General features: G+C 34.9%; 1 protein-coding gene across 1 annotated transcript in view; it reads left to right on the forward strand.

Moving 5' to 3' along the window:
• Tsc22d2 (TSC22 domain family member 2) overlaps positions 1-17,537 on the forward strand; it is an 89,819-nt gene that overhangs the window by 39,298 nt on the left and 32,984 nt on the right. Inside the window, exons 5-6 of the mRNA XM_015486731.2 lie at positions 7-1,051; positions 12,276-12,347. Coding sequence (XP_015342217.1) covers positions 7-1,051; positions 12,276-12,347 — 1,117 coding nt within the window. The remainder of the gene's footprint in view (positions 1-6; positions 1,052-12,275; positions 12,348-17,537) is intronic.

The following is a 17,537-nucleotide window of genomic DNA, read 5'->3' on the forward strand; positions in this document are numbered from 1 at the left end:
GCCGAGCCAGCTGCCAGGGGGCCGGGCCGGGCGGCGCCCCTCCGGGGCCCGGGGGACAGGTCCTGCCGCCAACGAATGTAGCCCTGGCGCAGCCGGCTGTGCCCCTGCCTCCGCAACCTGGCCCGGCCGGCGGCGCTTCTGCCGCGCAGCACCCGCAGCACTTCTCGTACCCCCAGCCTCAGATGCCGCCTGGGCACTTGCTGCCGGCACAGCCCTCCGGCCAGAGTGAGTACTTGCAGCAGCACGTGTCCGGCCTGCAGCCTCCGAGCCCCGCGCAGCCCTCATCTACCAGCGCCGGAGCGACCCCTTCCGCCGCGGCCAGCTTTCCCCTGGGCGCCGGCCAGAACGCCGCCTCGGCGGCCGCGCAGCTAGTGAGTGCGTCTCCTCAGCCCAGTGAAGCTGTGGCTCCGGGGCCGGGACCTACGCAGGGCGGGCAGGCCGCGCCTTGTCAGCCAGCTGGTGTGCCCCCGGCTGCTGTGGGAGGCGTGGTGCAGCAGGGCATGGGTCCTGCGGGGCCCGGGCAGCCCCCGTCGGTGCCTCCGCCGCAGATCGGTGGCAGTGGTCAACTGTCAGCAGTGCCTGGTGGCCCTCACACCGTGGTGCCCGGAGTTCCAAACGTGCCTGCAGCGTTGCCCGCTCCAAGCGTGCCTAGTGTGTCTACCACTTCTGTTACTATGCCAAATGTACCCGCGCCTCTGGCCCAGTCACAGCAGCTGAGCAGCCATACGCCAGTCAGCAGGAGCAGCAGCCTCCTCCAGCATGTTGGGCTGCCCTTAGCCCAAGGCACTCACAGCGCACCAACAAGTCTACCACAGTCTGACCTAAGCCAGTTTCAGACTCAGACCCAGCCTTTAGTCGGGCAAGTTGACGATACTAGAAGAAAATCAGAACCCCTACCTCAACCACCACTTTCTCTCATTGCTGAAAATAAGCCTGTTGTGAAGCCTCCTGTTGCAGATGCCCTGGCCAACCCCCTCCAGTTAACACCTATGAACAACCTCGCCACCTCTGTGTTCAGCATAGCTATTCCTGTTGATGGTGATGAAGACAGGTATGGAACTCTTATTTTAAATATTGGATAGGAATGCTTGGCCAAACATCATAGCATAGGCTGCAGCTTTGGGAAATTTTCTTTTTTCAATTGAGGCCTCTTTATTTTTAAATATAAGATTTAGTTTAGTAAAATTGATTTAAATTGTTGAAGTAAAAGCCTGTAATGAGAGAACTGGGCTTGTCATGGTTTCTTAAAAAGTTTCTTAAATGGGTAGGGATGCAACACTTTATTCAAATATGGATTTTAGTGTAACCTTAATAATTTAGAGGTGGTAGCTAGTATGCTCCCAAAGGATTGTCCTTTTGTTAGATATTAATCACACTTGAGCACTATGGCAGTTTTACCAGTGTGAATTTTGGTGCTGAAACATGAATTAAGTTTTCCATTCTGGGAAAGCAGACTGCCCCTCTAGCCAAAAAAAAAAAAAAACAATCCAGGTAAGGAATGGTCTCCAGTGTATCTGGAAAGGCTGAAGAGAGAGTGAAGTGTCAAATTCAGCTTCAAAGATCATACTTAGTTCAACCTTTAAATAGAAGAGGGTTGTGAGACTTCCCAGTGACTTTTCTAAGATATTATTTTTTTGTTTTATTAAACAAAAAATACATTGGAAAGATGTTCTTATCTTCCATGAGTCCTTTTAATATAGAAAAGGAAAGGCCTGAAAATTCTTTCAACATAGTTAAAGAACATGTAGTTCTTGAAATTAGGAGTAATTTTATAGTGTAAATGTCAATAATTGGCTCCCTCTATGTAAGGGATGCTTTTTTAATGGTCTAAGTGAAAATTGTGTTGCTACATCATTCTACAAGAGTTGATGTTTAGTTATAGTTTAATGAGGGTTTTTAGTGGTTTTGAAGAAACATTGCAGGGAAGTTTGACATGCTACAAATACAGTAGATTTTAAAATACTTGTTACAACATTTTAAATTACATTTAAAAATTACAGAGTGAGTTCAGACATTTTACAGTTACATATTTATTTACAGAGTTTTTTGAGCCAGATTAATTTTAAACAAAACTATTTTTGTGGGCTTATGTAGAAAGATACAGTAAAATGTTAAAATTTTTTTCTACCTATGTTTCTTAGTTTCTTCACATTCTTTTCTTAACTTCCCATTTCTAATTAGCCTTGTATTTTTGCTATATACTTCTGTTGGTTTGAAAAATGCTCACTGAAATTCTTTTATCTTCACTACTTTTTGTAATTCAAAGTTCATCTTCTTTTATAGGTGACTTGCTTGTGGGGAGTCTTTCTTCCACTTGAGAACTCCACATACCCATAAGTGAGCTCAGCTAGCTAGTCTTTGAGAAATTTTACATGGGTGAGACTACCAAGTAAAGAAACTGATTCCACAAGCCACTTAGAAAAATCTCTCTCCTTTTATAGATGCTCCCATTTCCACATATAGGGGCAAACCTGAAATCAAATTGAGTCCATTTTTTTTTCGCTTTTGATAATAATTGACAGGCATCTTACCTCTTCTAGTTGCAAGACACCAATTTTTTTTTTTCCTGATAAATTGGTAAATAACCTTTTAATTACCTCTGTTTCTGTGCACTGCCCCATATCTCTTCAAGAAATGACTGGTTTACCAACCACCCCTCCTTTCCATGCACAAGTATATCTATGAATGAAAAATACATCACACCTTTCTTAGTTTGTGAATATGTAATTATACTTCTCAGAACTTTAATGAGATTTTATGGACTGAAGCAGAGATCTGTTGACAGATCTCTGAAATTCTGAAATGTATTCTTTAGGGTATGATCTCAGAGATGCATTTGTTTGTCCTTACTGTGTTAAAAGTTGATCATCTGAAGAATCATTCACAGACTCCATGTTTGAACTACAGATACTATCATACATTCTTAGCAGTTTGCAGCAGTTAATCTTGTGCAAGGGTTTTGATATGTGTGTAGTCCTGTTTTAAACATGAGACTTCCCTCCCTCTCCCCAGTCTTTTAAAATTTGTGTTGCTTATCAAATGTGCAATTCTAATTTTTATTACAAACTTTCATTGGTTTTTAATTTAACATGCTAGTTTCCAAGATGTAATCTTACACATTTGACGTTTTATCACAGGACCAACACACCTGGTGAAGGATTGAATCCATTAAGTAGAAATAGTAATTTTTTTTTTTTTAAACCAAAAGCCTTTGTAAAAGACAGGGTATTTTAATGTTTTAAGGTTGAAATCATAGAGTTTTCCAGGCATAAATTAAATTATAAGATGACTGTTTTTAGGGATACTACAGTTTTACTAAAAAATCTCAATTTTAGTACGTTGGTTTTGGATTGCCTTATTAAATTCTACACAGTTTTATTTGCAGTCATTCAAAGTAAAATAAATTGGAATGAGAGGTCCTGGGTAATTAAGACAAACTTTGTGACTAGTTGACAAATCCTTTAGATCCCAAGGAAATATTTGTAAATTTAAGAAATTTAGGATTTTAGTAAATGCAATAATGTAATCTTTTTTTTCTTTTTTTTTTCTTTTTCTTTCTTTCTTTTTTTTTGAGAAAAGGAGGGAAAACAAAAATTAGTGTGGGTTTTAGGCCGAAAACTCTTATTTTGTGATTTTTGGTTCCATTACCTAATATGAGACTCCATACGTTCAATTTCAAGGTCATTTATATTGCAGGACCAGGCCTTATATTAATGTATCTTAAATGTTATACCTTTGAAAGGGCTGATGATTGTATTGCAAAAGTTCTCAAATTTCATTACTTGCTGACTATGTTATTAATTACCATGATATCTTTTTTAGACATTTTCGTTAAAAAGACTCATGATTAGTTGTTGAGACTCTTCAAATTGATTTTATGTAAACTGGTGGATATACAATGGCTGAAAATATACTTTATAAAGAATTGTGTATCACTTTTACAGTGAATGGTACAGAATTTGTATTAAACTACTACCTATACATTGAACAGACTCCTCTAAATGGGGGAAAGTGTAAAATATTACTGGCCCTAAAAGGAACACAGTAGGAGATTGCTTTCCATCGATAACTGACCAGTGTGATCTCTATAGGCCATATTCCAGGAACTCCCATGAATGGCTGCAATTGTGAACTGTCAACTGCAGCTCAAGACTGTTAAAAACCTAATTGTAAGGATCCCTTAGTGGTGTGTGTGTGTATCTGTGTATCTGGTTAATGGTTTTTATTTTTGTAGTTTGCTAATGACTACTGATTGACAGAGTATAAATTGTGAATACTAAATGGTGTGCCCTGGTATGTGCTATAAATACAAATTTTCTTCATTTATATAAATGTGAATATGTACTTTTAATGGAATTTTTTTTCTTTCTTTTTTTTTTTGAAGTTGAGAGGATTATATAGATGTATACCAAGAGGCAGAACTTTCTTTACTGTAAAACTTAAAACTTATAGGTACTTTTCAGAGTTGTATTACATGAAAATCTCACTGCACTCAAGTCAAAAACATGGAAACTCCTTACTTGAATCTGTGTTTGTTGGGAGCTTTCATTTCTCTCTGTTTTTGCAGACTGGGTCTTATCCCAGGGCCTTGCACATGCTAGGCAAGCACTCCACTGCTGAGCACGTGTATGTTCCCAGCACTTCTGATTGTTTATTTTGAGTCAGTCTCTCTAAACTGTCCAGGCTGGCCTTAAACTTTAGATTCTCCTGCTTCAGCCTCCAGGTTAGTTGGGATTATAGGCTTGTGCCCACCACACTGGGCTTTACGTTTCTTTATATATTGAATTTTAGAGGTAATTTTTCTCATCCAACTTTTCAGTTGATGTGTAAATCACATATTAGATGCCATCTTATGTGTACATAAGCCTTTGAGAGTGCACTTTTACCAAAGAGTAACCCAAGTGTAAAATTCTGTGCATATGTGATTATACGCATATGTGTCATTGTTTAGTATAAAATGATATTTATTGGTGTATTCATCAGAAGTGCCTAATTACTAATATATATTTTAGTCATAAACATGGCTTGACGTAAAGAAAATTATAGATTTCCAGAAAGGCTGGATGATATCCTAGAGTACCTGAAATTTCTATATCAGTAGGAGTGTGACCTTTATAGTCAATGACACATATTGTTTAAAAATTTTTGTGCATTAATTAATATAGGCCAATTATTGGTTAATGTTTTTAGAAAACATAAGGGCATATCAGTGTGGGAATAAGTCATTTTATATAGGACTGGTAGTAGGGGTATGTATGTACTCCCTGATATTTATTCTTCTAGATTCTGATAGCACTAACTTGGAAATAGCATGATACTGGATTAATGGGTCTGGTACTTGGTAATTTCGAATGGAGTTTTTCTGTCTCTGCACAGAAGAAGAGAAGAGTGGAAGCAGTCATGCTCTCAGATCTTCTAGTACAGCCCCACCAAATGATAAATCAAAATAATTTCTTTCCTAACAGGAATGGTTGTTAGGAGAGTATAAAATAATTTTAACTTTCCTAAAATGATAAGGAGTTGGAGGCCAGGAAATATAAGTGATAACAGATAACCAAGATGGAAGAAAATATGGCAGAATAACGTGACATGATCTTAGAAGGAATAGTTGTTAATAGTAAAGAATAGCGATTTAATTTTTTTCTGATTAAATGTTGCCTGAGTTCCCCAAGTAATTCCTTATGAATGGGGAAAGCAAATTTTCCAGTAAGAAATCTTAGGAAATGACAGTATTTATAGGGGATGTGCAGCAAAATTCCTAAATTGGAGTAAATCCTTTCAGTTTGTAGTTTTTCCTTATATTCAACCAGTGGGTTGTGATTTGAGGCTACTATTTTTGATGGCATAATGCTAATTAGTGCATCCACAAATGTGCATACCTGAATCATTGATTTGATGTCTTTCCCACAGCAATTCTTAAAATAGTCTCAATATTTGCTATATTCTTTATCTGGCATTGTTCAGGGCCGAAATTTGGTTTGTCACGTAAAGATTTCAGAACAGAATCCAGTTTGCATCATTCCATGACACTAATAAATATACTTAAATATGTACATTTTGAACTTTTCTGGTAATATTTAAGGTATATTAGTTGGCCGCTTTATCTCTAAAAAAATGTTGGCATAATTTTTACTTTTCAGTCAGGTAAATTCAGTTTCACAAATGCTGCTCTGAACCTCTCAAAATTTAAAACCTCAAATTAGACTTAAGTATTTTATCTTTATTTCTTTGCACTTATACTAATAATTGTTTTAAAAAATTAAAAAAGAGATCTCATTCTTCTAGTTGTTTGTGTATAATAGGATGGTTAATGAAAATTTTACAGGTAATTGAGAGTAATTCTGTTAGTGGTGGCCCAGAACACACACCTACTATTAGAGAAGGCAGGACAAATAAGTGAAAATCACTTAAAATTTCCTATCCCATAGCTTTTACTAGAATTTAGCTAGTGAATATTGCTTTGTCGAAGATAAATTTTGTGATAAATGTGTCAGTCATTTTAGTAATACTAGTGTTTGCAAATGTTATTTTAATGTTTCAGACTATCCAGCTTCATTATTTACAAGTAAATTGTTTAATCTGTGAATAAAGGATTTCCAAAGCAAATTTAAAGCTCAATAGTTACTAAAATAGAATTCAGTTTTACCAAGCAGTTTTGATTTCATATTTTAAACCCAATAAAATAGATCTTATATATGACTTACCTTTTGAAAACAACAAAGACAGAAAAGGGGAGGGGGCTCTTGATCAAACAGAATCAATTTAATTATGTTTTAACATACCATGTAAGAGTGACCATTACAGTCAGACAGTGGAATCATATGTAGTTGGACTGAAATCCACTGTTCTGCATATTTGAGGTATTTGACTTTAAAGTAGTTGCTTTGCCCTGTCTCTTGTTGCCCTGAATAAAACAGGATAATACCCATCTTGGAGGGTTTAAAGTATTAAATAATGGCTGCAATGATATGTTAATAATAATATAAGGCAATATGTATGGCAAGTGTTCATCACAGAAATATGAATATTTTTGCATCCAAAGTACTATCTGTCCAAATCACCTCTTGACATGCTACAATTTGTATCAGTAGTCTTCAATTTTGATTCTGCAAGTGTAATTATATGTTATGGATGTAGTCAGAGAAAGGGAGATGTTTTAGGCCAGTAAGGTCATGAGGTAGTAAGAAGTATAACAAAGTGTGGTGTTCTCATCCCCCCCACCCCTTTTGGAACTGGGATTGAACCCAGGGGCACTTGACCACAGAGCTATATCCTAAGTCCTTTTCACTTTTTATTTTGAGATGAGGTCTTGCTAAGTTGCAGAGGCTAACCTTGAACTTGTGATCCTCCTGCCTCAGCCTCCCGAGTTGCTGAGATTCCAGACATTTGCAACTACATCTGGCAGCAAATTGTGTTCTAAACTTGGCCCTGCCACAACTTTGCTGGTTTCTTTGGTCAAGTTCTTTAACTTCTCTCAATTTTCCTCATTGGTAAAGCTAGACTTAAGGGCTCAGATTTTAAGATTCCTTCTAGCTCTATTGAGTTAACAAGATAAGCTTCATGAGAGAGCTGCTAGTTTAAACCTTTCTCTTATTTTAAACCTTTTTTTTTTTTTTTTGTCACAGGACCATTGTGTGATAGTAAATGAGATTTGCAAATATTCATTCAGCAGATTGAATGTCCAAGTAAACATTAAAGTAACAATATGTCAATCATTCATCTTTCATTGTATTTTCTGAATAGTAAGCACTGAGATACAAAAATAAGACTACTGTTTTCCAAGATCTCAGGCTATATGAAAGTGATTATCTCATATATATATATATATATATATATATATATATATATATATATATATATCTTNTATATATATATATATATATATATATATATATATATATATATATATATATATATATATATATATTGATATATACATTGTAGACTCTAAATATAAGGTGCTAATGGGGACAATATAAAACATCAAGTCATTTAACAATTACGAGGTTATTAGACTAACTTCTGTTTATAAGTTATTCTTTGTATAAGTATATATTTATATAGTTCAAAATATACAAAAGGAAAAATTGAAAGCTCTCTGCCACCTCTGTTCTTCTGACATCTAGTTTGTGTTCTCAGAGTCAAATCATTATATGTGCATGCTTCTGAGACCCACTCTTGAAATCTTAAAAGGGTCATTTAGATTAGGTTACTGATAAGAGAAAGGGATGCTTTTCCAAACTAAGGGAAAGGGCAGCTTGTGCAATGACATGGAAGAGTAAGAATTTGTCATTTTGAAAAATGATTTGATTAACTTGACCAGAACCAGAATGAAAGGCTTAAAATCTTGATAAATTTAAATTTTTATAAGATTTTGGTTGCTATTAAATGTGTTTCTTGAAGCTTTTATTGTTCCAGTAATACTTATTTTGTAGCCATTTCAACTCTCCTTTCAGTGATCATTGTATTTTAAATTAAAATCTTGCAACAGAGTTATGTTTTGGGAGTACATGGAGATGCACTGAGTCCCCCAAATTAAAATACTCAGGGGAACGTGTTACATACTTTGGTACACCTAGTTCTAAACTTAACTATTGTTTGCCTGGGTATTACCTTGATGGAGATGAAACATTTGGTATATGTTAAGATACTCTACCAAAAGTTGTTTTTTTATACAACATAATTTGGAAACCATAGCCCTATCTTAAACACAAATCAAGCTTAATAGTATCTGGCTCTCTGTATACATAATCTTATTTGATTTTTGCAATAACCTGTAAAGAAGTGCTTTCTTCCTCCCCTCCCCCTCGCCCTTTCCCTTAACAGATTAGGAAAGCCGAGGCTCTAGAAGTTTGAAACACATAGCTGTTAAGTGATAAAGCATAGTCTCTTGCTTGTCTTCAACCTCCACACTAGTGCTCTTGTGTGTTTCCAGAGTTGGAAGTTTTTGCTTTTATTACTTGGCAGAGGATGAGATACTGGGAGGAAGGGAAAGTTACTGTAGCCACTGAAGTGTTGTGTTGTAACCCTTTATCTAAAGGATATTTTTAACCATTTATAATCCCTAGATAGTAATATGGAAGTGGCCCTTGTTTATCATCTGCTTATTGTACTTCCCTGGTTTCTATTCAAAGAGTCTCTGAAGTTGAATTTTGACATAAATAAAAGAAAATGTTCACTGAGTTCAGGACTCACATATCCTTTGAAGCCTCATCAACTTTTGTAGCTTTGTTCTACAGTGTGGGTATATGTGTATTTTTCCCCTCCCTGTCATAGTTATCTGACAAAGATAGTGTCTTACTAAAGTGTTTTGTTTTGTGTCATTTTCTGATGCCCTATTTTCATGTACTTTGAATAGTCGTGATAGACCATTTAGTATATAAAGTCAAGGAGGAATATATTTTGTTCAGCGATTTTGAAAATGGCTCCAACTAGGAAATCAATAATTTCATTTAGGTGGTTGAAACACTGCAGTCATCCTAAGAATTGCTTGGTTGGTTCTGTATTTAGAATGGTTAGGAAACTGGTTTCAAATTTTATTTCTTGGACAGAAGACAATTTGTGACCAAACTATATAAAGTTCAATATTTTTTAAATAAATTTTTACATTTCAGTTACCTTTTGATGTTTTTGGGTTTAATAGACTGTAACTATGAAATGATTCTATTAACAGTTTTCCTTGGACTCTTAATCCCCTCATTTGTGTTTTTTTTTTTTTTTTTTTTTTTTTTGACATATTACCTTTATTTTATTTGTTTGTTTGTATTTTGTGGTGCCGGAGATCCAACCCAGTGCCTCACGCATGCTGGGCAAGTGCTTTACCACTGAGCTACAACCCCAGCCCAAATCCCCTCAATTTTTATGCCATTTCAAAACAGAAGTCTGATGATCAGGCCTGTTAGTATTTACAAATGGTTCTTTTTCTCTCTCTTTTTCCCTTAGATTTCTTGATTAGCTAGGTCTCAGAGATTTGAAATCTTTTATCTACGCCTGTTAATATTTTGAGCTAAAGTGTTGCTACTTGCTTTAAAAATAGGAAGGGGGACACTCAGTTTATGGGTAACATTTTACTTGAAGTAGTATTCCAGGAACAACAACCAAAAAAACTTTTTTTTTTTTTCTTTTTACCAGTGCCTGCTAAATTGTGCATGTTAGGCAAGCACTCTTGTCACTTAACTTCATCCCATTCCAAAATCTCATGTCTCATTAGTAGGCACTCTAAATTTTTTATCTTTAGAATCTAGACTATTTTTAAGTTTTCTATGGTATATAGACTGTATAACTCCAAATGCCTTCTTCATTTTGAGTATATATAGAATAAGTGTTAATTTTCAGCTTTTGCAATATTCTTGACATTTTAAAGATAAGTTCATTGATTGTATTTCATTTTGTAGGTTCTTTTCACACTGTAGATATGTTCTTTTTTTTCCACTTTACATTTAACTTATAAGAGAAATTTTACTGTTATGCTAAGAAATGCTAGAATTCCGTAATTTAAGTCATATGACTTTATTGAAACCAATTTATTTGGCAGATGAATTGGCCAAAATCTGAAGTGTTTTTTTTTTTTTAAATGTCATCCTCATATTTGAGCATCTTTAAAGTTCTTGTTTATGAATTTTTAATTCCAGACTTGGAGAGTAACTTCTAAGTTTACTTTGAAGGGAAGTATTTACTACCTAACTCTTTGAGTCATTCTGTCTAAATTTGGGGTCTCTAACAGACCTGTGAGGACATCAAACTAGTTCCCATATGGTCCTACGCAGGCCTGGTTTAAAAAAGGGGGGAAAAAAAAACCCAGTTGAGTTTCCAGTTGGTTCAGCTGGTTTTCATTTGATTTGGCAGACTGACTTCTAAGTACAGTTACATTACACAACTTAATTAGCCTTCATCTGAGTTTTGAAATCAGAGTTCTGTTGTGCATTTGTCTTGATGATCACTGATACTTGAGTACTCTTGCAGTAGACCTTAGAAATAGTTTTCTAACTGTACCCATAATTCTGCAGACTTTCTAAACGCACATTATTAGGGCCTCAGAATTACATTTGTGTCATTTTGTATACAAAATGATAGCTGTTGAGCATTGACTGTATTCCAAGAGATTTAGGTATTGTCTCAATTCTTCAATCATCCTGAGAGGCTGTTAACAGAGATTTAAAGAAGTCAAAATTTAGTGCTGCTACATGTTTAACTTAGTGGTTTAAGAACATAAACTCTGGAACCAGATTACCTTCCTAGGTCTATGGCATCAGGCAGATTACTTCTGTTGGATCCAATTTTCTGATCTGTGAGATAGGAATATATAAATCTTAGACCTTTTAGGTAGAGCTATTGCAAAAGTTGAGCTAATAAACATAAAGCACTTAGAATGGGGTCTCTTGTGCAATAAACATTTACATTGTTAGATGCTGCTATTCTGCTGCAGCATGGATCAAGAAATGATGTGACAGATATTTGTTAGCTCCCCTAAAGTACAAGTTGGTGGTTAGAGAGACCAGAACCATGCTGAAGAGGAGGGCGAACTATTAAGAAGCTGGTTTGTCAAAGGTTTTGTTCCCTAAGAAACTAGTCCTGAAACAAGGAGAATCATACATACTGGGACTTGCCCAGGTGAGCCATCAGTTAGGATTCTGTGCTGTTAGCCAGAATGGTAAAAGTGAATGATAGTTGTTGTAAATAAGCTTTTACCTTTTAAAGGGGTGTTGTATTAATGCAAGCTAGAAAGCTGCCATTGCAACCAAAGTTTTTGCACCAGCCCAGAGAAAAACCACGTGTAAATATGTGAATTCTGAAGGTAGAAATGTGTCAAGTCCAACCCAGGAAAGGACTCTTGTTCATTCTTAAATACTTCCCACTTCAGCATATTCTGAGAAATGTATGACTTAACATTTTACATGAACACTTAAGAATAGCTTTGTTAAACTGCTAGACTAGTAGATATTATATTTAAAAGGCAAATGATGGGCTGTAGACTAGTCACATTCGTATGTAAACACAATGTCACAACTGGATGCTAACATTTAAAGTTTTATCTATTACCCCTTTTAGAAAATTGATCCTGAATTATTGTTGGAGTCTATTGGATTTTTGTCTAGTTTTTAATTTCTTTCAAAGTGTTTTAACAACTTTATATGCTTTTTTCTTTTTATTTTCAATAAAGCAGTTGCACTGTATTAGAAATCTAAAATTTTCCTTCTTCTTCTTTTTTTTTTTTAAAGTAGTGATTTTACTGTATATTCTCAACCTCATTTCCATTTGATTCTCGGATCTCACAGGAATCCTTCAACTGCTTTCTACCAAGCGTTCCATTTGAACACGTTTCAGGAATCAAAGAGCCTCTGGGATAGGTATGAATACTTGACATATGGAATGCATACATGCAAAAATGTATGCATGAATTGCTTTGCATAAAACTGATCTTTGCTGTTTTAAGAGGGAAAATCACATGGTATCTAGCATGGGACAAAGCAGCAAAATAAACCAAAAGGACAGTATATATATTTTATAAACATGTTTTTTTTTTTAACTGAATTTTGTGCACTTTATATTTATTTTTTTTGAAGGATTTATATTTCTGTGTGTGAATCTTATATTAAATAACCACTTATTTTAATACAAAAACATATTCTGTAGTAATTTTAATTTTGTGCTATTCTATATAATTTCTATATAAAAGCCATGATAACGTAAAACAAAATATTATTTCAAATTTTAAAATTGGAGGAAAGACAAGACCAAGGTATCAGAGTAGTCATTGTTTAATTTTTGATGAGACGTTCAAATATCCAAGTTGGTTCTGTGGAGTTCATTAGATATACATTACTGATTTGCTAAGCCCCAAAACAGTTTGCTTTCTCAACAGAAATGTACATATTTTACTTTCAACATTAAAAAATACAGAATAGTTTCAGAGTTCATTTTTGAGAAAAGATACTTTGGTTTATCTTTCTGCTCAGCATATATTTTAAGTGAGTGTATGCTCTGTTCAGTTATTTTTGCTGAATATTTGTTAGCACTACATCATTCTATGTTTAATTAACAAAAGTTGAGCACAAGCAGTGTTTTTAAAATTCACACAAAGCTTGTTAGATTCTTTTAACTCTGCCTGGCAATGCATTTGTGTCTTTTGGTATAGTTTTGGATAACAATCTGCTCCCTCTCATTAGAAAAAGTATTGCTAAGTGCATGTACATATCATATTAAGACATGATCTATATTGCCTAAAAACAGTAAAACTTTCTTTTAATCCTTAGGCTTGATTTGCTTGTGTGTTATACTCTAAAGGTATTCTCTAACAAAGTACCTTTAGATGGTGTTTCCCTTAACACAAAAACACTTCACCAAAAGTGTTTTTAAACAGTTACTTTTTGAACTTTATGTTTAAAATTTGTAGCACCAAGTTTATAAAATCAGTTTTTAGGTGTTTCTGCTATAGCAGCACAAATTAATATGTAAATGTAAATTATAGCATGAAACAAGCATGAAGGTTTAATTATTCAAATATCTTACCGGGTGTAGTCAGAGTATCAATACTTTAGGATGCATCTATACTTCATCTGAAGAAAAAGGGAAAATAGCACTCTATTTTGAAATGTAGTAATAAGTTTTCAACTGTATTTCAAATATCTAATTTTGACAAGCTGCCATAGCAGCGTGAATACATACATTATTTTTTCAAAACAGCATAAAAAGATTTGAGCTTTATTTTGTATAATTCTGTTCTAATATTAAAAGGCTTCCTGTGTTTCATTGCAAAACAACAAAGAAGTTGACTGCTCATTTGTTGTTACAGCTAAATACTCCTTTATTTATTTTTGTTTTATAGATACCAGAAATTTTAAGGTGTCAGAAATGAGGCAAGTTACTTTATCTGTAGTTTTTCATGAGTTAAAATATTTTCTCTTCTTCAAAGCCAAAGAAGCTAATGGCTACTTGTCTATGTTAATGCCAAAATATAATCAGCACTTACATTCTAGATCTTTAGATCAGCCATTTTTCACTATAAATTGGCCCATAATACCAAGGTGACAAGCCCAACCTAATGGAAATTGACTAATGGCTTCCTTTTGATTTTTCAACTAGCTTATTAAGTACTCAGTTGAGAAAAACTGTGGTTGCTAGATCCATTCAGAAGTTTAGGGGACTGAAAGTCCCTTACTTTATCTACTATATAATCTACTTATTTTAGGCATAAACTTGCCTGTCAGTATGGCCAGATATTATATTTCAGGCTTCAGTTTATGAGATCTTGGAATGCTTTTCAGTAGGGGCAGCCTTTATGCCAGTTTTCATTAAACATGCCCTAGATATCAGAAGATGTCCACTTTTGTCCTAACTTAAAAGACTGGTACTTTTGATTACTGCCCCCCTGCCAACCCCCATCTCAAGGATTCCTTGAGTCTCTTTTTAACCAAAATATGAGTGATATATTTTTCTCATATTGATTTAAAATTCCCTAATGGTCCTTCATTTCCTTTCCTATTTAAATTAGCAAGTTGAAAAGCTTTTCAACAACTCAGCTGCCTCTTCCTGTATTTAGATATTCTCTCCTGGGATATCCAGGGGTTTCCTAAATTGTACTAATATTGAAGCTCTTCTCAGCTGCCTTTTCCATCTTTCTTTATATGCCATCATAGTTTCTGACTTCCCTACTTGTCTGTTGCAGAATCCTCAGGGAATCAATCAGTAAAACTATCTTCAAGTATTCCGACAGTCAACACAGATAGCTCAAAAATAATCGACCTCTTGTTAGGAATGCCTACTTATTATAGTGAGTAATGTAGCTACATGATTAGCTTTCTAGGAGATATATCTCGTTGTAAAGTCAATTTTTTAGCAATGTTCTCGTGTGTTAGTGTTTCAGAGCAGTAACTGTAAAATATGACTTTTTTTAAACTTTGTGAATTTAATTATTAGCTCTCTTAAATCTACAGAATTAATTTAGAACCTATCCTGCTAGTCACTGAGGATCAGGCTCTCATTGGGAACCTATAAAAGCAAACAGCTCTCAAATATAAAAGCAAACAGCTCTCAAGGTCAGTAAGGCTGAAGGAGAACTAGGGAGAAGAAACTTTAAAGGAAGAAATTAGGTAGCTTGTAAGGATTTACTCTCATTGATAAGCACTTGCAATGTTTTCATGTTCATGAGGAAATTGCATAAATGTAGCAAGAGTAGCAATTGTTAGGTACACCATCCCCTTGAATCTGCTTGTTCTTTTTTATGGTAGCACCACTATTTAAAGAGAAATTATTGGCGAGTAGAAGAACTGGGTTATTAAAATGAATGTCTTAAGTAAGTTTATAGAAAGTCTTTTAGTAAATATTTGATGGTTTTTGTTAAAATATTTAGATTATTCACTCACATCTAATTACATCTGGTTTTTAAATTACTGGCTTAAAAAAAAAAAAAGTATGTCCTTAACCCAAGTATTTGTGTTAGAAAAAATTTTCATTCTTTTCATTGTACATTATGAGATTTCATTTTTGAATCTAGAAGTGAATTAACACTAAATGTTTCTATATCAATAACATGGGTACTTTATAAAATAATTTGTTTTGTTCTGTTCATCCTCCAAGAAACTTGGGTCTATTTTTAACGAATACTTGTTATCCCATATAATAGAACATGTTTCACAATTTGGGTAATCTAATTTTTGAATGCTCAGTAATAGGAATCTTTAAAAATCTTTTTAATGAACTGCAACTTGTATCAAAAAAGTACACCATTTATAAATGTACAATTTAAACTGAAAACACATGTGTAACCAGCACCAAGATCAGGACGTAGGATATTATAACCCTCCTTCATGGCCTCTTCATACCCGCTTCTAGTCACCTTCTCCCTGTCCTAACTTCCGATACGCTATGTAATTAGTGTACTTCCTATACTATGTTAGTGCCTAGTGTTATGTTTGAGATTCATCTGTATAGTGGGATACTTGTTGGGTATTGGTACTGGTTAAATGTTCTCTCCCAATAATTATGTATAAGTACCTTAAGAATATAGAACTTGACTGAACCATGTTGTAGCACCACAAAGAGAGTCCCTGATAATTTGTCCTTAGTACTTAATAATTTATCTACATTTCACTTAAGGACATCTAGTAGAGGGTAGTCCAAGAAGCCAACAAGGACAGGTTTTTAATGACCCTTTAGTGTTCTTCACCTCCCTCCTTTTGATCCTTCCCCTGCCCCCCCCCATTTATTACTTTGAAATAATTTTAGATTTAAAGTTGAAAAAATAATGCTAAGGGTTCCCGTGTACTGTTTACCTAGTTTCCCCCAGTAAACATATATTCAGGGTAACATATATTGGTCTTAATTGGTGTGGAGATTCAGTTAACTAAGTATACTTCCAAATTTCCAGGTTTTCCTTCAGTACTTACTAAAGTGGCTACGCTCACAGGACTCCTTTGTATCATATTATATAAATGTTTTTGTCGCTAGCTTATTCTGTAGTTTTTATGTAAGAGGTGAGCCAAGGTAGGACAAGCAGATAATCAGTAATACTTTGAGGATCAGATGAAAGCTATACATATTCTCTTCAAAGCTCATTGTTAGATCCCAGATTTAGATAAAAACTTAAGGACATGCTTATAGAATGTTCAGATGACATTAAAGCAGGCAAGTAATAAAGTTATTATTGAATGATGACATTTATTCACTAGTCTAAGGCATGTACCGAAATTGAGAAATTGAAAGAACTGAATATGGAAATTCAGGGAAGTTGAAATCTAGGTTGAGTAAGTAGGTGGAATAAAAAATATGTACAGATGTGTTATTAGTTGACAAAATTTTTGTGGTATGAACAAGTAACAGGCATAAAATATTAATGTAATTTAGGCAGTATTGGTAGAATAAAATAGGACAAGATAATGACATTGTATTACATTTCTGTAGGCTAGTAAATCTAAATAGAAAGCATACTAAAGGCATATGTTTGAAATTAAAAAAAAAATAAAAACTAGAGAAGTTACTTTCCTTATTTTCTACTTGGATAGCCAGGAAGGTGTTAACAAGCAGGCTTGGGCTTACTTAAAGAAAGTAAATGGGGCTCCTGGGAAATAGTTTTGCCCTCACTAGAAATAATAAATCTGTCTTCATGTGTGTTAATCAGGAAATTGACTTTTTTGAAATTTAGATTCAGTTACCTTTAAAATGCCTGCTCCATTGAGTTTGGTCCCCCATGTAGTTCTAAATGAGAAAGGAAAAAGGTAACTGTTGGAATTAAGCTCCTTTACTTCTCTTTTGTCATTGTTGGCCTTATCAGCAGATCTTAAAGAGCTGAGTATTTGCTTAAGGAGTGGAAGGCTAGCAAACTGCTGTGCCTCATTAAGAGCGAGCCCCTTTCAGACATAGCAAGTGGGGGTCCTGAATAGGGAACCAATGGAGCCTCCTTCTGACAGTAAGCTTATTGGAAATGAGAATTGCCGTGGACAGTGGTAGTAAATGAAGCCCTCACATATCACAGAGCAGCAGCATATTAAATACTACAGAATTCTTCATTTTGTGGTGCCAGACATTGGGAAAGTAACTTT

The sequence above is a fragment of the Marmota marmota genome, unplaced genomic scaffold (genome assembly GCF_001458135.2).
Source record: "Marmota marmota marmota unplaced genomic scaffold, marMar, whole genome shotgun sequence".
Classification (NCBI taxonomy): Eukaryota; Metazoa; Chordata; class Mammalia; order Rodentia; family Sciuridae; genus Marmota; species Marmota marmota.